Below are 22,089 nucleotides of genomic sequence, written 5' to 3'. Positions count from 1 at the left end.
AAACCCCAACCTTCCCAGCTCCTGTGTCATGGTTTTACCCCAGCTGGCAACTCAGCCTCACTCACAGCCACTCATTCCTCCTTTAGTGGGAGAGAATCAGAAGGCTTAAAGGGGAAAAAACCCTCATAAATGCCAGTTTAATAGGCAAAACAAAAGCTGAACATGCAAGCAAAGCATGACAAGGAATCCTCTCATCAATTCCCATGGGCAGGCAGGAGAAGATGAGGATCCATCACAGGTAACAGTGGCTGGGCTGCAGCCTGTGTTTTAAGGAGCTCTGCTGTGACAAATTTTTTAAGTGATCTAATAACTTTTTTGGTTTTGGTTTTGTTTTTTGTATAGTCAAGATAACCACAAGACCAAGTGGTAATTGCTCTACACAGACCTTCAGCACCCCCAAGTCTTGTCTTCATAGTCAGGTTACTTTAGAATGCCACAAATTATGTTCCCCAGATAAGATCCACTCCTCCCTTGGAGCTCTGGATGCTGGTTGAGCATGGGGAGGGCAGCAGTGTGTGCTCATTATCAGATGGGATGTAAGTCAAGAAGATCTGTTTGCAGCTTGTGAGACATTGTTCTTCACATCTATTATCCCCTTACTGGTTCATTTTTTGGGAAACGAGCTGAAGTGGAAGGAATTGGTTTCCAACTGCTGCTTTCAAGCTTGACAAGCAACTGCAGCCGCTGGTGGGATGGGAGGGTCCAGAGTGAAAATCTTGAGGTGCTGATTATCCCTATTTTAAGCAAGGTACCTGACTTTTAAGCTAGGAGATACACAAAGATTTAGCTTGGGAACAGTCTCTGAAGTTGTTTATAATTCTTTCTTATGCTGTGTCTGGATGAAATATTTTGTCAATCATGAAATGTACTCCCAATCCCAGAGAACTGCTGAGAGAGAAGCAGATTGTATATGATCACAAAACAGCAGTTCCTTCAGACTCTGCTGTATATTTACAGCTCTCCTTCTCAGGAGTTTTTGCTTTCAAAAGGAGCCAAGATGCATAAGGAAAAGCCTTTCTCTGTCTCCTACATAGATTAGGTCAGCACAGGAGGGGCAAGAGATTCAGCTAAGCAGTGGCTACTCTACCTGGGAGGTGTTTGATTAGTTTTTGATCAGTATTGACAATCATAAATAGCTCCAGCTCTGGGATGTGACTCAGGCTGGGGACTGCCAAATTCCTCTGTCAACACTGCAGAGGCAACAATGAGAGAGAGGAGGAGAGACTACCACAGGGAGCAAACTCTGGAAACAATCCTGCACAGTGGGACTTTCTGTGCTGTTAGATGAAGAAGGAGCAGCTAATTGGAGCATTATTTTTCTAACAGAACCTCACATCTTGCTCTCGGTTACATGTCAGCAGCTGCACTAAAATAATTGGAATAACACCTCCAGCAGCAGAGGTTCAGATACCATGGTGATGAGAGCTAATAGAGAGACTGGTTAGATGAAGCAGGATGCACAGATGACAGATTGGTTCAGTTAAATGTATTTTACAAGCCAGAAGGATTTTCACCTGTGGCTTTCTTTTGAACCAAACACTAAGCCATATATCTTTAGCAGTCTTCTTCCTAGACAGGTGCTCGTTTGCAGGAATTTTACATTTGCTCTACTAATGATCAGAGATCCAAAAATTCTCTTTTGTTTGAAGTCAACAAAAATTTTGCAGCTATAAATTGTGGCTTGGTTATGAAATCTTACTTATAGCTGGAAATTCAGACAATATACACTTCTCTACCACATCTGCTATATGATTTGAAAGAATTTTTTATGTGATACTTTTAAAGATGTGTAGGTCATGGGTTTTCAGAGTAGCCTAATGAGACCTGGATGCTGTTTCTGAAACATGGCTGGAAAATCTGTAGGTAAACCTAGGCAGCATGTCTATAAATATTTCATTGCTATGAATATTTGCTGAAGATTTGTTCCCCAGGCACTAATTACAGGGAACAGAAACCAATTTTTTAAATTCTCTTTTATATTTTTACCCAGGTAACAATCAGGTAAGATTAACAAAACTGTTCTTGACTATGATTTTTCTGTTCTTTTCTCTTTTTTAAAACATCTGGAGAGAGTGATTAGGGAGTTTAAATTATCAAACCTCTGATCTTTCCACGACAGGCCAAAGTTGATGGGAACTTTATTCTCTGAACTATATCTCAGGTAGATTAATGTGTCCATGAGGGAACTGAGCTGATGTGCCCGAAGAAGAAATCAAAGTGCAGTAAAGGCAGTCACTGCATGCCTACCAAAATGTAAGTAATCCCCTCGGTGTGGGACTTACCCTTCCCAAAGTCTGTGTGAATCTCTTGGCAGTTTAAAGGGAGCTGATTTGCCCTATGGACTGCAAATTTTCTTCTCTGGTGTTCTCTGGAAAAGAGAGCTCAGCCATCTGAGACAACTGGGACATCTGGGACAACATCTGGGACAGCTTCTCCAGCTCCTCCCTTCATTCCTGCTCTCACAACTGAGACCTTCCATCCTTACCCAGCACCACTCACACTGCCTGACAAGGCTTTGCAGCTTTCTAACAGGTTCCTCTGCAGAGCAGAGCCTACAAATGCTTGTAAGGTTGCTTGCAGAACACTTGCTTACAACTGCTTTTAAGTGCTAATGGAGCTGTTCAGCCATTAAAATGCCACCTGCACTGAAATGCAACACTGTGCTGAATCGTGATCGTCCTCAGCCGGTTTTGTTTGGGGAGCTCAGGGGGGAGTAATGAAGTGCTGGGGTTTCACAGAGCTGGAGAGCAGATCAAAAGCTCTGTTCAGTGCAGAGGTACTGATGCTCGTCCAGGAAATGGAAGCGTTGACCTGTACATTAAAGCAACCTACACGAGCTTTCAGAAACCAAAGTTCAGCTTTATAAGAGGGATCATCCTTCTCTTTTTAGCAGTGTACAGAAGCTAAAGTCGCTGCTTGACGGGTTTTAGGTGACAGCTAAAATTATGTGGTCTGACAGGTTTCCTGTTTAAGGTAGAAGGTCAGCTTCCGTGGTATCAGGAATCATTCATTTCACAGTGGTTCTGGATAAATAGAGGTTTCTTTTATAGGTTTCAGCCAGACTCCAGTATAAAAGCCTGTAGACAGACACAGGGAAGCAGATTGTCTCTTCCTAGGTGCCTCAAAACTCAATACAAGCTCCAAGACTTCAGCAAAAGACAACTGCTGTAGGTATCTTCTAGTGATGATGCGTGGGTTCTGTTTCATTTCTTCTTTCCCTGAGCTTCTGCTTTTCCCACATTTTGTCTAAGCCTTTTAGATAAACAACTTCTGCATGATGTAGGATGCAGATAGAAGAGTAAGAGGGCTGCAAGAGTGCATTTCTCCTAAAATGACAGATACTGGACTAGAACTAGGAAAGGGTTCAGTATTCGGGTTCTCTGAAGCTTCTTTGTGTTAATTATTTCAGTACATATTAGAGGAGCATGTCCCATGAAATGCATCAACACAGATACTAAATGGCTTATGTGGAACAGTTCTAAGCATGAGTTTTCCTGGACCCTGAGTTTTCCTGGCTTCATGCATTTGTCCCAAATTCAATCTCCCTCAAATAGTTTACTCTGCCTAATTTTATCATAAGACTGAAAGTTTTCAAGTTTGGCTGGCATTCCACTTCCCAGTGAGAAGCCAGAAGTGGTGGTTCTTTGCTGGATATGAAATGTTTCCCCCTCCAGGGAAGGTCCTGTCTGTGCCTGACAGTGGCTGCCCTGAGAGATGAGTGTGAGGTGTGGGCAGAGACAAGCAGTTTCAGAGCCCTGGATGGAGAAGTTCAGCTCTTCTGCCCTACCTAACTCTACGTCAGATATTAATTCTGCCTTGGAGGTGACTCAGATTTCTCTTAATTCTTGGGCCAGAGCAAGGTGAACTCATTTGGATGAGCCTCAGGATCAGGATCTGTACAACCAGAGTCATCCCTGTGTGCTGCTCTTCACAGTGGTTTCATGTCTAGCCAGGGGGGTGGAAAAATGCTGGTTCCACATTAAATTCATGTTACTTACTTGCCTTTATCATTTTGGAAAGCAACTGCTTGCATCTCAGAGGTGTTTGACCTGATGGCTGTAGAATCTACTGCAGGGAATGTCAAATCAACTTCTCCAAAATTCTGCCAGTTGGAGGGGAAAATAATCAGAGGAATACATCTGTCAGCCTCCTGCCAGCTGAACATCTAGGAAATACAAAGTGGTCCCAGAAAAGTTGGTGCACTGTGGCATTTTAACGACTATTTGCTAAGCAAACATTGGTAATTAACAGGGACGTGGAGAACACTGGCTGTCAGGTGCTCCCTGTGCTGTGTTTGTTCCTCTGTGTCAGCTTCCACCTTGGCAAGTGCTCCAGGAAGAAACCAGAGGCAGTGCAGTAACATTTGATACAGAAAGGCAGAACAAAGCAGTCCTGCATGGGGCATCTCCTGCCCCCATGATTTTGGATTAATCTCAAATGGTCTTTCTTCTGGGGAAAGTCTCAAGAGCTAAACTCAAGCTGGTGTTCAATTCTCCCCAAAAACTCTATTAAAAAGAGCTGGTTTCTCCTTCTACTGTCCCGTCATAAATTTATTTTCTTTCATTTGGAATGAGCCACGACTGAATGGTGGAGGCCTCCAGCTCTCCCACTGTTTGAGAAGTCATGGTTATTTCAAGGATAATACTGTGATTGTAGTTGACTCCTTGGTTCCTCACTTTCCCCAGCACAAGGGCACAGGGAGTCCACCTGGCCAGAAGGGGAAAGGAAACAGGAGCTCAAGATGGACTGATGTTGGATGTTACTCCAACATTGCTTTAATTCTATATGTATTTTGTCTGCTCTGTTTAACTTTTGACTCTCAGTATGAATAAGGAAGGAAAGGAACTCTTTCCAGGGAGACATTCCATACAATTTTATCCTTCTGTGCATGAAACACAGACAAGCCAAGCAAAATACCAATTCTCATCACAATGGTGATATTTGCCTGTCCCCTAACCCTGTTATCCAATTTGACACTGCCTTCACATTTGCCATGCAGCAGCAGATGTCAAGGCTTCAGTAATAATTAGCAGTAGTCAGAAGTTTTTTTCCAAAGCCTCAAAACTTGCCTTTCTCTGAAGATGAAGACCTGGAGGTCCAGGCCTCCAAGCATTGCCTCTGGCTTTCTCTGTGACAGGATTCATCCATCTACTTGGGATTTACTGAGCACATTATAGACACTGAATACCACAAGAGATAATCTGAGTGAGAGTTGAGTGTCTGGGTAGCCCAGCCTTGCTCTAGCCAGGTTCCCAGCCTGGTATTTCTTTGCATGAGTGGGAAATATTCCTGGTCCCCAGAAGTCTTGCTCCTTTCTGTGGGGACAGAGGAGCCCCTGGCTTCCCACCCCCCTGCAGGACTGACTGCAAGTCCACCAGCTGAGGCTGGGTAAAGTTGGCTTTAAATGGAGCATTTGCAGAAGGGATGCTTCAGGCTGCCTTAGCTCCTCCCTTTGGCCCTAGAGAGCCCTCTCACCCTGAGGGAAATCATAGCAGGGAGCTGTCAGGATGTCAGAGGCTTTGGCTGCCAGCTCCCCGCCCAGCAGAGCCAGGACTGCCTTCCCCTCTCAGGCGAACTGGGATGTAATCCATCCCATTTTCCACAATGACTGTAATCCCAGTACTGTTTATTCAAGCATGGAAGTGCTACAATTAGAGCCAAGGGCTTTACACATCCAAATGATGCCACTGGCAGAGCTTGTGCTCCAACGAGTGAACTGCCAGCACCTCCTGTGTGATTTGTGCAGCCTTTTCCCAGCCCAGAACTGAACTGCTTCAGTGTGGGCTGGAGCCTAAGTGGAAGAAAGGTCTTTTCCAGCTTCACCTCTGACTTCCATGTGCATCCCCTGCTCCTCCAGCACACCTTGTCTTTGGGCTTAAAACACCTGGCATGGCTGAAGGGACCTTCTTTTTCTTCTGACACTTTTGAGCTCTCACGCTAGGCAGAGCAATCTTCTATCTGAATGCTGGGTGAAGTCCTGAACGCCAGAAAATGAAAATCTTAAATTCCTCTGGGAGTCTTTAATTCTTTTTCATTTCTCTGCTGCCTTTTGCACTACAAGGAGTGAGACTCCAGGAGACTCCAATTGGCTCCTGGGGTTGAGAGAAGACAGAGAAATTGCCACTACAGTCTTGCACTGTGTTTAATTTCTCATGGATACGATAAATTCCAACAGCTAGAAATCTTGAGGGGTGTAGAAAAACCCAAGGTGAGAAATCACAGCCTGCTAGATTTTGCAGTTCAGCGAGGATCATTTAGAATGGGCCATTTATCTAACTGCAGCCAACTGAGCATTTCACAAGATCATTACATACGACTTAATCTCTGCACAGAGCAAATCCAAATAAGCCAGGACAGTTTCAGTGTCACTCCACTGCCAAATCCTCCAAGGTGTGTATTCTTTTCTAGATCTGAGGAAAGAGCAATTGCTTCTAGATTTGTTGGAGTGCTTCTGGATTTGCAGCCTAGGCACTGGCACCATGGCATTTAACGTTTTTGTTCAGGTGCAGGTGTTGACAGCAAAATAACAACACCCTGAAGTCCTAACTGCTCTCATAAATTGAGTGAGTAATTGCAGGCAGGTATCTGCTGGAGTCCATGGGACTTTACAGCAGCTTGGCAGTGACTCCTGGTGCTCAGCACCAAAGTTAGTGCAGCATCAGCTCAGCTCTGCATCTGATGGAGGGACTCTTTCTCAGTGGTCCCAAGCATGCTGCATTTTTTCCTGCTGCATGCAGGTTTCTAGTGCAGCCCAAAGGACTGGAAAATGTGCAGGAGAGCTCTCAGCCTGCTGGGCTGGGCAACGTCTTCCTCCCCTAATTATTTTTTATGTGGTGAGATGAAAACGTAAAAAGACACGTCCTTCTTTAATATGCAGTTAGGGGTCACTTTATAGAGGCCATGCAATGTTAATGGAATTTATCAGCTCAAAAATGTTTTTTAATTGCAAGTAACTCAACCGTAATTTATGGAATTGTTTACCCTGAATTGCCTGACATCTCCATTCCTGCACCTTCTAAGGCTTATCATAAACTCCTCCTGGCAGTGCTCACGCAAAGCAGGAATGAGAGTGTAATTCTGAGGTCAGCTCTCAGATGGTGATGATACTTATTGTTCTTATTAATTAATTTATTTATTTTTAGCCTTTCTCTTTTGGCCCTGGTGGCTGTTTTACCCTTGTGTTTCTCAGGAAGGGAGTGGCCCACATCAACTCTCCTGAGCCAAATCTGCCTACAGTTGACTTTGGATCTAAGCTGTCATTCACATCATGCCAAACTTTGGCCCTTTCACATTAAGCTGCCTGTTCTATCTCTTAAAAACACAAGTGAAAAATCTATCTGTGGACAGAACACCTACTGATTTCAGTGGGAATTGATTGAACTTGCTCTAGGGTTGCAGAGCTTTCAATATTTCTGCTGTCATTTTTGCTCTCTTCTGTCATCTGCTTAGAGAAAGAAAGAAAGAAAGAAGTATGGCAGTGGGTATGTCTTAAAATGCCATGGCTAATGGAGGCAGTCCTCACATCAGGAACAAATGACATCCCCAAACCCCAGACAGACACTTGTTAGGTGCTACAAAGGTCTTCCTGAGTGAGAGGGAAAGAAGTGACAATCAAGATCCATCAGTCACTGCAGGAAACTGGTGCTTGTGTCTACCCTGGGACACATGGGCCCCACCAGCTTCCATCAGGCTCCTCGTGCTCCTGCCTCTCTCTGTGATAAAAGTTCTATCTGTAGAGTCCTTGTCCTGCAAAAATGGAAAAAAAACCCCAGGGCTCCCCTTGGCACATTGTGCTCATCAGGTTCGTCCTGCTCAAGTATTTGATTTAATGCATGTGGAAAAGGTTTGAGGTCCAGAAGTCAATGCAAAAAAACAGAAAGGAAGAAAAAGACAGAAACCAGGAAAATAATCTCATGATTCTGCTGTTCTTGGCTGCTCTGCCTGGTCACTCTGGGAGGGAAACAATGACCATTCTCCCAAGAGCCAGAGTGGAACAGGATTTAATCTGGGCAGGTGTCTTAAATGTTTCACCTGATTCAGCTGAAGTCAACTTCTTTCAACCATCACTGCATCTTTCTGCCTTTGCCTTCAGTCTTTCTGGTGGAAGACAGGACAAAGGGCAACTTCTCACTTGAAATATCCTGGGTTCACCTCACCCTGCAGGGCTCTCACAGGTGTGAGTCAGACTTACCAGGGAATGTGATGCTGTTCTTCCCACAGAAAAATGCTGCCTCTCTGGATGCAGGGTTTCCATTGTGGCACTGCTGAAGGAACCAAAAACCATTCCCCACCTGGCTGGCAGGACTGTGCTCTGCCACGCTGGGCTTTTGGAATATCACAAAAGTGACCCTTATAAAAGCCAGTGTGAGAAGTGAGCTAAACCATGCTGAGCAGTGTGGGCTCTAAGATGAGCAGCAACCTCAGCCCCTCTCCTGGAACTGGGCAGGACTCTGCTGTTGCTCTGGAAATGAATGAAAAAAAAAAAAAGAGCATTTTTAAGCTTTTCCAAGTGCAGCAGCCAGGAGCTGTATGAGAAGTGCTGCTGCTCTGTTTGCACAGGTAGCTGTGACCCAGCACAGCTCGTGCCTGGCAATGCCACGGGAGCTGCAGCAAGCCCAGAACAGCCCAGGCTGCCTGCCTGCTCTTCTTTGGGGTTCTCCCAAGCCTCTGCTCTCCTGCCAGCTCCAACCCCTCTCCTGTCCCTGCCCCAGGAGCTATTAATGCAATCCAGGAGTCCACCCGAGTTTATTCGTGCCCGTGCTCCACGCTGGTGTCAGGGAGGGCAGGTGCTGAGCAGTGGCAGCCTCAGGGCCTGGCATGCAGTGCTGTGACAGCAGCAGCGCTGGGACTCAGCTGCAGCCACAGTCAAATGAGGCATCTCAGCCTAGGAGGAGGAAAAAGACCCACAAAACATTAATTTAATGTCATGCTAAAGGCCACTGCTGGTGTGGAGCCCTCAGTGCAGAGCCCATTCCAGAGCCAGGCAGGGATGGCGCATTCTGCAGCCTGGCTATAAAGAATTAATTTAAAAGCAGGATGTGGCCTTTATAGCTCCCGATTTCTTTGTCTCATCATTACCTTTAAGCAGCAGCTCGTTGTACTTGTATTTTAGGTTAGCAGAAAATGAGTGTGGTGGGGGGAAGTGCTGTCACCTGGCACTGCCTGGGCACGTGCCACGTGCATCTCGCACAGCCTGTGCTGGGATACTGCACAGCCTGCTGTTTGCCAGCAACTGGATTTGTGTTCTAAACTTTATTAGTGTGCAACTCATCATGCACACTGCTAAATGTCTTCTTGCCAGAGGAACAGCACTCCTGTGTCCCCTGCTGTCACCCCAGGCAGGGCTGTGCTGCCTGTTTGTGTTTCCTTTGACTGCTAAACTGCTCGTTGGAAATTAATTCATAAATAATTCATTGCATGTTGCACTCTGTGCTTAAAAGTTCATCGTGTAGGTGGTGGGTTGTGGGTTTTCTTAGAAGTGGCAATGCTTTTCTCCTTTCATTTCTCTGTGTAAATCTTGTGTGTGTGTGCAGAGCTCCCACAGCAGCCTGTTGGTTCTGCTATAGATGTTTAAATGTCTTCCTAGCAGATGATAGTTATTTTCAAATTTAGTTGTTATGGTTCAGGATTATTGTGTTGCAAAAACTCTCTTTTGAGACTGGGGTTTATTGTAATACCCAAATGATTTCTGGGAGTAATTACAACTGACAGAAAAATAACAAATTATTCAGAAATGCACCTTCCCCTGTCCCATGCATAAACACAAATATGCACTCACACTTCACAATCAGTAATTTATTATTCCCAAATCTGGTGATGCTGGACAGCAATGAGAAGTTTTTTATCTCCCTGGTTTCCCAAGGCAGGTTGTGCTTTTTGTGGTGGTCCTTACAGCAAACACAACTCTCTCTGGGACCTGTGTCACCTCTAACACAGCTTATTTCAGCTCTGGGGCCTCCTTAGTTTGTTGCCCCAAAAGCATTAAACCCTGTTTAAATATGTAAAATATTCAAAAAAGGCTTTGATTGGGTTTTTTTTTGTCTCTTGTTTGTTTTCTTGTCTTCCCAATCCGGCAAGGCAGATGCAAGACCCACATCCAGTGAGGAAAATCCCATCTCAGTCATTTGCAGCATCTCTCAGCTGCCTTGGAGCTCTCAGCTGCTGAACTCAAGTTGCAGGTAGAGTTTAGGCCAAGTAATGTATTTTTTTTGTTTGTTTTAAAACATGCTGAAACACCAAGCAGCACTGCAGTCTTACTGTCCCCTGTGTACTTGTGGGTTATGCTGGCATTTCAAATATCCCTGTTTCACAGTCTGAGCTGGGGGTGGAATGGGAATAGGGCTCTCAGAGGGTCATTAAGGCTGGAAAAGATCTCTAAAATTACCAAGTCCAACCATTCACCCAGCACTGCCATGTCAGGCAGTGTGCAGGGAGGAGAGGTGGGAATGGGGGCTTCAAAGGGGAGTCTGAGCTGGTGACAGCTCTGCTGCAGTGAGGAGAACAGAAAACCAAATCAAAGGAGGTTGTTCCAGAGATACCAGTGGTGTTCTGTGCCTCTCCCCTCCCTACAGGCACCCACTGAAAGGAGCCAAGCAGATGGGGATGTGCATTCCTCAGAGAGAAGGCAGTGGGCTGGTTTTCTGCCTGCACTGCTGGGGCTGCTCAGGAGGCTGAAAGCAAAGCCCAGAAACAGGGAAAAAAGTAAAAAAAAAGCCCACGTAGGTGTGAGAGGGAAAATACCAGAGCTGGTGATACACAGGCCTGGTTGTGTGATGGCCTGAAGCAGAGCTGTTATGTGCAGAACTATTCACAAACCCCAATTTTAATAAGTGCAGATCATATCAGTAATGTAGATTACAATAGTCCAATAGTGTGAGTCAAATATTTAAAGACTACTTACACTCTGCTTTTTATCCTGAAATGACTGCAGAAAAGAGCCCAGTTCTTGCTGCTGGCTTGACTTCATGCTTTTTCTCTATTAAATGAGGCCATACAATTTTTCCTCTGGGATACATTTGGCACTGCAGCTATTTAGGTCTGAACCTTCATCACTAAATTGAGGAAGATTTTTCAGTTCATTTTAAGGAGAGAAGAATCAAGGTCATAGCACTGGAGAAAAACTGTTAAAAACAGATAGTTCTCCTTGCTGATTTTCTGGCCACTGTTCATAAAAATAAAAAATAATCACCCAGATTTAACAACTGAACTCAGCAGCAGCAACTTGTCTGTACTGAATTCAGATGAAAAATACAAAAACCCAGCTGTACATAAAATTTTAAGCTGTGGAAGTTGTTATCATTTTACAGAGTATGAAATGGACTAATTTTATCTTAATGATTCTTTATTTGGTAATTCTTTTTTGTTTATCTTTGCTATTTAGGACCAAAAAAAAAAAAAAAAGGAAACAATTAATCACCCGTAGGGGTAGAAAAGAAAGCAAGAAAAAATTGGCAGGTACTTCTCAAAAAGTGAAGGGCAAGACTCTTGGGAGGAAATTACATTTTGATGATTTTCCCAGGAGTTGACTTTGGAAGCCAAATCCTGGTTTTGGCTTCCCAGACTTTCAAAATAGTGAAGATGCTGCTGCTGTTGAGCACCACGCAGCATTTCCAGCTTGGGGGCACTGCAAACACTCTGCAGTCCCCACTGCTCACAGCCCAGCCCATGCAGAGGCAGGTGCTGAGCAGTTTCCCAGGGCTGGGGAAGGTGCTGGCCCTGCTGCCAGGGCACTGCTGGTGCTCTTCAGCTACTCCAAGCTGCATCTCCTGGGGCTGGGAACCTCCTGCCAACGTGCTTCTTGATGGGGGTTAATTCATGAATTATTTCATTGTTAGTTCGCTGGGAATTCCAAATTCAGGCCAACAGCTGCAGCTGAAGTTCGGCTGAAAGACGTCTTTTCTCTTCTTTTTTTAATTTTTATTTTTTTCAAGGACAAACAGTCCAAGACCCAGTGAGAGACCAGAAGACTCTGTGTGCCCACCCAACAGAACTGAGGGAACTTCTGTGGAGCCTGGTAAACAGCAGCCCCTACAAACTGGTAAACAAGTGTTCCTCCAGCCTGAATTCTGGCTGTGTCCCAGTGGAGACTCCAACAGCAATTCACAGAAATTCTCATTCCATCTTCTACAGCATTTTTGGCATAAAGACATTCAGGTACTTGCTCCTGTGAAATGGACCACTTCACTACAGTGATCAAAAAATAAAGCCCCAACATCTCTTTCCTTCTTAACAATCATTATTTTATTAATATATTTTACAAGATTGCAGTTGAAATCATTTAAATACAAACTTCTTTTTTTTTTTTTATACAGAAAGTGTAATAAAGTTAAAATAGTTCCTTGTGTAATTCATAGCATTATTGCAATGCTTACAAAATTTTGCATAGAGTGTGCAAGGATTGATGTTATTTGATACAAAAAAGCTTTATATTTTCCCATACAACCACACACATACATAAATTAAAAAGAAAAAAAAAAAAGCCAAACAAATCTGAATTTCATCATGAGAACTGTGATAAGACTTTAAATTCATTTTATCCTGTTTACACTATCAAGGTCATTGGTGGTTTTCAGAGTAGAGGTCAGACAAGGTGTTTTCCCATCAAAGATGAAAACTGCTGTAGCACAGGGGTCATGCCTTTTATGCTGCTGCTGTAGAGGAACAGGGTTTGCTTCAACTCACACTGAATGTTGTTTTGCTGTTTGCTCTACCTATACAGAGCTCTTTTTTTGGGGTGAATATTGACAACTCTATTGGCATTTGCTCGCAGGGAAATGAATTCAAAGATGGGGTGGGGAAAAAAAAATAAAACAAGCAAAATCCAGATCCATCAGGTCAATCCCTTCCCTGCTCCCAGTCTACCACACAGGGCAGATCCTGACCAAGGTCAGAGCTCAGGAAAAGCTCTGGCCTAGGGAGGAATCCAGGTGTGAATTCTGCCCACTTAGCCCTTCTCTGACAAACACAGTGGACAGTGATTGCTCAGACCTGCCCTTTCTCACGTTTCTGGCACACTCTTCCTTTGGAGGATTTGTTCACCTCCAATTCCATGCTCGCTCTGATAACCCACAAAAAGGGACAAGAAAGTGAATTCCTCCAGCAGTGCCCGCCCTCAGGAGTTACTGCTCTCAAAGGCTTGTGAGAACAGCTCCCAACAACAACCTGCATCATTTATCCCACTCAGGCTGCAGGTACACATCACCCTGTACCATCTGCAGAATCACTAAAACTGCCCAAGTGTCTCATTATCCGTGTCAGCACCGACACTGCGTGCACAGGGCCAGAGGAGGACAAAATCATCACTCCCTGCTCTAAGGCAGCCACCCTGGAGAGATCCAGCCCTGGTGTGGGGGGCTGCTGGGGTTTGCAGCTAAGGGAGCGTGGGAGAAGCTCTAACAGCAACATTTTTTTCAGCTGCAATCCAAGCTTCAGCAAAAATAGCACCACCCACAAATAATTACTCTCTTGCTCTCCAGCGGGAGCCTGCCTCAAGATGTTTCAAGGACTCTATTATGAGGAAATTTTAAAAAGACCAAAGGACACGCATTGCTTTAGAAAGAGATAATACATTAAGCAGCAAAGGTTTTGGAGGGCTCTATCTCCTATCAGTGGTGAAGCCTTTGAGTGGGGGAAAAAATGTAAGAGTACAATGCAATTTAAAATTCCTGTTACATGCAAAGATGCACATGACTTGTGCTTTGCAATGGGCCTGTTCCTATAACGACAAATACGTTAGAAATGGAAAAACTTCCCATTTGGGTAGGACCCGATGAGAGGCTCCAAAGAGTCCTTTTTCATCTCAGAAGAAAAGACTGTTTAGCTAAAGCTGCATGTTTTTATCTGAAGCATTTGGTGGCACAGTGTAAATGTGACATTTTCATAGAAATTTCTCCTGATGTTTTCTCTTCCTGGTTGAAAATTCCAACCAACTAAATGAGGCAAACATACAGTTCCGTATCATTTCACAGTGGACTTATCCCTCCTATACTTTAATCCCTGTTAAAAGCTAACAAAAGCTGGATTCATGGAGATCAGCTGCCTCAAAGGAAACCTGACTTCCTCTGGACAGGCAGCCCATCACTCCTGACTGGTGGCACAAAATCCCAGCCACCACAGGGCTCTGCAAGAGGGCGAGACATTTCCTGGGAGAGACACCAGTGCTAACCTTGCTGCAGGAATGACACTGGTAGAAAATTAATTTTTAAGGGACTTGCAACTCTAGTTTAAAGTGATTTGGATGGGAAATCTCAGTGGGGCACTCTGATTGTATTTCCTCCTTCGTTTCAGATAAAAATCCTGCAGCTTTAAATATCCATCTTTTCCTGTGTTCTTTATATCGCGTGTCGCTTTTCACAAGGGCACAATACAATTCTAGTGGCAGGACAAGAGAGGCTGAAATGATAAAGCCTCGGGGCTGGATATGCATAACCAGGGGCCTCTCAACCACAGCACACTTAAAAGCTTTCCAACTACAAGCTATTCACTGTAATTTCCATCCAAGCCCCAAGCCACTGTGGTTATTGTGGATGGAAACAACACCCCAGCAATCTTGAGCAGCCCGAGCTGTAAGTGGTTTCAGTGACAGTAATTCCACTGAGCCCCGTGAAAAGATCAAGTATAATTGCCACCATATTTAGTAAAATGGATGTTATTAATTTAAAGTATAATAGTGCAAAGGGACAAAGACATAGACTGCATTACTGTGATTAGGGTGATGTCTCTCCCCATTTCTTCCTCTTCCCTCCTACCTGCCTTGTTTAATTCACTCCACTCTTGCTTGAATAACTTCAGCACCACGTCAGTGTTTAACCCTGCTCCACTCACAGCCATAAACTTGGCTACACCAGCTGTGAATACATAGCAACTGCCAGGCAGAATTTACCTGCATGTCCTCAATTTTTATGGTCATGCCACTGCTCCATGCAGGTTTTGGGTTTTGGAGGTCTGTGAGACTGAGATGTGACAAGATGCAGACTCAGGGGCTGCTGGATTTGAGAGCAGGACACCAAAACATTACACAGCAATTTCAGAGCTGAGGAGAAAAAGGTTAAAATGGGGAAAAAAGGAACTGTTGCCAGGATCATGTTCCTGAACAGCCAGGGCAATAAAAAGGCTGGTATTTTCACATTCAAAAAGCACCAAAGCAGTGCTTGGCAAAGCTTGGCAGGAACACACCCTGTGCTTGCTGAGGTGAATTCTGGATGATGACATTTCAAAATTTAAAATGTCAGCCATAAAAAAGAGCACAGCCTCTAACTTTTTTTGTTTGTTTGTTTGTGATGTTTTTACTGTAGATACTTCTAAAATGAAATCATTGCAGCAGTTACTTTTCTCCACCAAGCAGCCACTGGAGCTCCTGCCCTGCTAATGCTCGAGCAAATACCTGGCACCATTCACTCAGTTTATTTATACTTGCAGCCCAGGATGATGTCTTTTTAGCTTTCTGGGCTATTTCTCCACGTTTCAAATTTCAGCTAACCTTGCCCTCTGCACACATTTCAAGATTTTTCACACTATTTCCTCCTCTGCCCATTAACCAAGTTAGAGCCTTCCTGTCACTTTATCCTCTCGAATGCAGCTTTATGATACACCTGCATTTTTCCTGCCCAGTTCAGAAAAAGCACCATAGAAGTTAATGCATTTCAGGCGTGAGGGCAATCAGAGAGGGATGAATTTCTTGAAGTCTTTGGTCTTTGTCTCACTCTCTTTTGCAATGTGAAACTTAAAGCCATAAGAACAAATATAAAGAAAATTGGCTTTTGTAAACAAGTGTACAGGAGTGCTTGTGTGTATTTGTGTGCATGTGTGAGCATCTTATGACAAAAAAAAAAAAAAAAATTCACTAGGTCGTGATGTGAGCTAGCCTTCACAAGTTCCACAGGAATGTCTCTTTAACCTTGGAGCAATTTCTAGGGAGGGTTTTTATTTAGCCATCATTTTGCTATAGCACATATTGCAGATGGTATTTTTAGGCTTATGCCTTCAAACTTCTTGTTTGTGCAATGTGATATTTATCATAAGAGGAGAAACAAAACTGCAACCCTTCTAAAACAGCTGTTTGACAGCACATGGCTGAGGTAACCAAATACAAATCACTCCTGCACATACTCAGTTTTCTAAAAATGGATACCTAGGAGAGGCCTTTTATGTATTTTACTAGTTACTGGCTTCCCCTTTACTGTTAACATTTCTTTGTACTCTTTAGCTGCCCACTTCACTGGCTGTGGGGTAATACGCTTCAAAATGAATAAAAAACCCAAACAAACCAACGGCCAAAAAACCCACAAAGAAACTTGGAGAGTGGGTACGGATGTGCAGCCATTATCAGGACCTCTGCTTTTCTAATGGCAAAGCCTTTTTGCTTTAGAAGAACCATTCCACCTCAGCTGTGACAGAAGGGTCACACACTACATATGGATAAAGCTCCAGTCACAGCTGAGCACTGACTGTCATTCTCCTGAGCTTCTCCTAAAGTGTCAATTTACAGCAAATTGGACAAGATCCTGCAGTCCTATAAAGAGCCAGCACACCAAGATGCATTTATGCATCCTGTATGGCAGCCCCAGGCACACTGACACTGGGGGCACACTCTGGTCTAACCCTTGGGGAGAATTGGGGTGGGGTTTCACTGCTCACAGCTGCAGTGCATGGTCTGGTTCAGCCCCACAGCCACCCCAAGGGCTGGCAGTGTCCCACTGTCCCCAGCTGTCACCTGTCCAGCTCAGCCCATGAAGTCATCACCATCTCTTCCACTGATCTCAGCAGAAACAAACTAAACTCCATTTTGAGATCAACCCCACATCTCAAATAGCAAATGCTAAACTGAACTGAACTTTAGGCTGGATTCACAATGAAATACACAAACCCCTGCTTGTTTTTGGCATTTTATCAATGCTGGGTAGAGCATATGGATGGAATTCTGGTCAGGGAAGATCTGGTTTAAAGGGATTCAGGGGAAAAGCAGCCCACACAGGCACAGCTGTGAGGGATTTCTGGACAAGGCAGGAGGAGAAGGGACTCTCATGCACTTTGCCTTGTCCAACAGGAGAGTCAGCCACTCCGCAATAAACTGTGGAGTGTGAGATGGCTGGATGTGTTTGCAGGCAGTGTTTTAAACAAAATGCCTGTTTTTTTCCCCTGGGATCTGAGAAACAGTCCTGTTTGCTCTGCTTTCACAGAATCTTAGAATGGTTTGGGATGGAAGGGACCTTAAAGATCATCCAGTTCCAAACTCCTGCCATGGGCAGGGACAGCTTCCACTAGACCAGGCTACTCCAAGCCCTATTCCAGGGACTGGGCATCCACAGCTTCTCTGGGCAACCTGTGCCAGGGCCTCACCACCCTGACAGCAAAGAATTTCTTCCTGATATTTAACCTAACCCTGCCTGCTGTCAGTTTGAAGCTGTTCTTCCATGTCCTATTTCTCCCTGCCCTTGTAAAAAGTTCCTCTCCTGGAGCCCCTTTAGGCCCTGGAAGGGGCTCTGAGGTCTCCCTGGAGCCTTCTCCATGTGAATAGCCCCAGCTCTCCCAGAAGGTCCCCATTCCTCAGAGCATCTTTATGGTCTCCTCTGGACTCACCCCAAAGTGTCCCCATCCTTCTGATGTTGGAACCCCCAGAGCTGGACACAGGTGGGGTGTCACAAGAGCTCAGAATCCCCTCCCTTGACTGCTTTTGATGCAGCCCAGGACAGGATTGGCTTTCTGGGCAGTGAGTGCACTTCAGGTCATGTTGAGCTTCTCCTCTAACAACAACCCAAGTCCTTCTCCTCAGGAATATTCCTGAGCCACTCTCTGCCCAGCCTGTATTTATGTTCGCCACTTGCTGGCCAGCACAGGCAACATCACCCAAACCACTGTCTCAAAACTCCAGCAGTGCTCAAATGATCTACAAGTCCCTATGGGGGTTCATTCCTTCTAACAACAATTCCTCACATTTCAACACAGCCCGTAATTTTATGTTTTTTTAAGATGCAAACATGGTTGTAAAATGTATCGAAACAGGAAGAATTTCTTTCAGTAGATATAATGAAGGTACCCTTTGTTCACCTCAGAGAAGCAGAGAAGCCATCAGTGATGGCACAGATGTTAAGGTCATTTCCTAACAGCTGCCCAGCAGAAATTCACACCAAGAAATGAATGTCCTTAGCAGTTTCATGGCTGTTGTGATATGAGAAGGTGATAACCTTATCCAAGAGCCCAGCTGAGAAAAGCAGTCACTCAAAAAGCAATTTTTGGGATGGAAATTGGGAGCAGCCAGAGGGTGGCACAGGGATGAGGATTGAGCCACTGGTGTGTCTGGGGTGTGGCACAGACACCAGGATGCAGCATCCCTGTGTTCAGCCCTGCCTTCGCCCACCTGAATACTCCCAGGGCTGCAAAGTTAATCTGATTATTCATTTACAGGGAACTCTTCCTGCAGCACGTGTCTTCAAACTGCTCACACAGGATTTGGTTATGGACTGGGCCATGCTTGCTATGAGGTCTGTGATCAGTATTCAAAGAAACGGGGAAAAAAAATCTACACTAAATGTAGGACTATGGATGGGACTTCAGTCATGGTCCCAGAGGTAACGTACACAGTATTTTGCTATATTTAACATGGTAAAAAAAAAAAAAAAAAAAAAAAAAAGTCTGTATCATCCTAGGTGCCCCTAGAGTCTTAATGTATTTCATCAGTATCTGTTTTAAGTTGCACAACCAGTTCCCAAGAGACCCTCCTGCCCCTCCCCCCAAATAAACTAGATTTAACAACAAGATAAATATGATGTGCTTCTCCTTGCTGAGTGCATTGACTTAAGGCATAGGCACAATTCCCCTCTTTGAACAGAGATGGTATAGTCCTGTGTCCCAATACAATTGTTACCCTGGGTGACCCTTTGCATTCAAACGTTGACTCAAGACATAATAATTACAGGAATCATTTGTTAACAAATAGTTTGAATTCGATAATTCATCAGAAAGCATTATTGAAATAAAAGTAAATCATTCGATCCTCTTTCAGGAATGATTTTTTTGGGAGTGCTGCTTTGTTAGGCAGCAAACTTCTAATCTAAACTCCATAGAAATCTTCTCTTTGAGTCCAATCAGTTTTGGATTAAGCCAGAATTATTAATTAAAAAAAAATCAAACCCTGGTACTCTCGAGACCACAAAGAAATACGTGAAAAGCTGTAAAAAAAGGGAATGGGCTAAATTATTTCTAAAGATTTCTGTCAGCTACGTTTTATCTTGAAGATTGCTCGAAGAATACCAGCTTTGGTTAGATATCACTGGGGATGGGCACAGATCTGTCTCATTTGCACATGAGGTAATACTTCAAAAGCATCTCAGTGGTGTAGAAACCTTGCTGTCCTCGTGAGATTTACTGCGACTTGGAAAATTTTGTTGTAATTGGTATATTTGTTTTTGGTTTTTTTAAAGTTTTTTACATGCATGTGGATGAAATTATGGGTCAGAATTCAATGATCTGGGCTCTTGTCATTATTTTCCAAAACTTCAAAAGTGGAAGTAATGTTACCAGATCAGATTTTTGTGTTTTATCCTGCCCGTGACTCCTAGAATTTAACATAAGGAAAAAATGAAACTATAATAAAATTCAACCACAGAGTTTTGGGGACTCAAATTCTAGAGGAACCAGCATCCAAAGCCCTTCCTTTCAGTAATCTGGCTTTGTCACAATCTTTATAAATCCTTAAAAAAAAAGTATTTCATTATCAGCATCTCTGATATTTGCAGTTTCCACCAAATCTAAGTGACTTTGGACTGTGTATCTTGAAAAGAAAGGACAAAAATTCTGGTGTAGCATCTACATTATATAGTTCATTTTACAATTTTCTCAGTTTCTAGTTGGTTTTCTCAGTTTCTACAGGTATTTAGGCAATGTCCAAATCTTAAATCTTCACACCTTCACACCAAGTATGTTCAAAATGGAAGGTGTTAATCGGGAGTTTGTAGAGTGATCCAGGACACCTGTTAACAAGAGAGGTTCAGGATTTTTCTACTTAGTCCAACTTTCACAACTTTGTTCCTTCCAATAACTAAATACACCACCAGTTTTGCCAGCACAGAGATGATTTCAGGTTAGTGCTGGACCTGATGTGTCACACCTGAAGAGCACAAGGCATCCTTGGCCGTGCACAGGCAAGTGTTGAACCCCTTCAGAAAATCACATTTAATATTTCAGCAACAAAGTCTAGACTCTCCTACTGGCCAAGTGCATCCATCTCCCCCAACAGGGAGCCACACTTCAGGTGATAATTAAAGAACAGTTTAACCTCAGGTATCCTGAATCGCTGTGGGTGATCAGCACAGCATATCTGGCTATTTTTATATTTTTTTGAAATTATTTTTCATGCCACTGATTTAACGGCACAAAAATGATCAGAGATGCTTCTCTTCCCTTTGGATGCTGGTGGGTCTGCATCAGTTCCAGGGTCTTGCCCAGCCAGCAATCCCACTGCTCTGAGAACATGATCAAAAACGAGGGGTGATCACTGCACTGTATTAATACAGAGGGGTCCAGGGGAGTGTCAGATCCAATTCAGCAGATTGTACCAGTAAATTTTGGCGTGGGAGAGAGAAATGCTACACAAAATGTAACAGGGTCACCCTGGGATTCCTTGTACTGAAACATCGTTTTACACAGAGGATATATATATATATATCTTATATATATATTTTTATATATATATATTCACACACACGCGCGCGCACACACAAAAGAAGTCTTTGATAGGCTTTCTGTGTTCTAATAAAAATAGTTGGCAGCTGCATCTGTGAGACCAGAACTGGCTTTTGTGCTGCCTGCCATGCCCCACTGCAAATTGTCTCTCAAAGGCAGACGCTCGTGTTGATCTGGCAGGTGGAGCTGCTGCCTGCCTGAGACAGGAACAGCCTCCCATTGGGACACACACAGAGCTCGTAGATTTTTTGCCTGGACCCTGCAGAAGAGGAAGATCCTTGAGGCAAGTTAGGTAGTTTGATTTTTGCAGAATTCAACGTTATCTGGAGTCAGAGGTGGCGGGAGAGAGAGAAATAAAAAAAAAAAAAAAAAAGCAAAGAGAGAGAATTAGTGGAGAGCTGTTGTTTCTGATGCTGTTAAAGATGTTTCCTCCAGACAGCTCAGCTGCTGCAAAAACTGGGTAGGAAATTGGTTTAGGATGGGAAAGTCTGATACAAATCTGGGTGAGCCCATTGTTTTGACAGATACGAGCCCATATCAGCCTTTACCACGACCTCCAGTTTGTTTCTGTCGATGCACCCACCGTGCTTTCTTGGCTTTTAGCTTCCTGAGACACCTCCCAGGAATCCAATCCCAGGTTAGGATTGACCCAACCAGAAGTACTCCACTGTCAGATGGAGAGTGTGGATGGTTCTCACCCACCCAACCATCCTGCTCCTCCATCAGGATTTCTGTCACCAGGATCCCACTGCCAGTTACGTTTGCAGGCTCCCAGCACTGACTTTTATGTATATTTTATGTATATTTTATGTATATTTTATGCATATTTTATGTATATTTTATGCATGTTTTATGTATATGTGTAACACTTTTGTGTACATTAAAAATAACTCAAATGCTCTAACAGTCCTAAATTCCTCCTTACAAAACAGCAGAAGGCAAACAACATGTGGCAGCTCTCAGACACGTGGCAGCTGCAGGGGAGTGCTCTGACATGAGCCAGAACACAGTAGAGATAACCTGAACCCCAGAATAATACTGGGTGACTGAAAATATTGGCAATTACAGTAAGAACATCCAAATTTAGTATCCACTCTTCTCATGTCCTGAAAGATACAAGTCAATTTATGCATTTTAAGTGCAACTTAGTATTAAAAGAAAACTGCCTGAATTTGTGAAATGCCTTGGATTTCAATCTCAGTGTATTAGGTAGGGTTTTTTTTTAACTGGTATTTTCCAGAGGTTTTTTTGTCAACACCCATGGTCTAGGTTTGGACTGTCTTAAAATGCAAATGTTTAGAAAGAACAGAAATTGCAAATAAAAAGTTTTTTTTTATTTTTTACCCCTGACACTGAGATAGGTAAATCTTAACTTATGTGGGAGCTCTCTTGCCTGGAGGTTTGTGCTCC

The 22,089-nt window shown here is 43.8% G+C and overlaps 1 protein-coding gene across 4 annotated transcripts in view; it reads right to left on the bottom strand.

Moving 5' to 3' along the window:
• Positions 1-15,256: 15,256 nt before the first annotated feature.
• The window catches only part of SGCD (sarcoglycan delta), a 304,496-nt gene continuing 297,663 nt past the window's right edge, over positions 15,257-22,089 (bottom strand). For all 4 annotated transcript variants that reach the window (XM_066329229.1, XM_066329233.1, XM_066329230.1 and 1 more), the window contains one exon: positions 15,257-21,002. In XM_066329229.1, the coding sequence (XP_066185326.1) occupies positions 20,829-21,002 (174 nt within the window). In that variant the 3' untranslated portion in view covers positions 15,257-20,828. The remainder of the gene's footprint in view (positions 21,003-22,089) is intronic.

Source organism: Sylvia atricapilla, chromosome 14 (genome assembly GCF_009819655.1).
Source record: "Sylvia atricapilla isolate bSylAtr1 chromosome 14, bSylAtr1.pri, whole genome shotgun sequence".
Classification (NCBI taxonomy): Eukaryota; Metazoa; Chordata; class Aves; order Passeriformes; family Sylviidae; genus Sylvia; species Sylvia atricapilla.
This window is presented reverse-complemented; position numbering and strand designations above follow the sequence as displayed.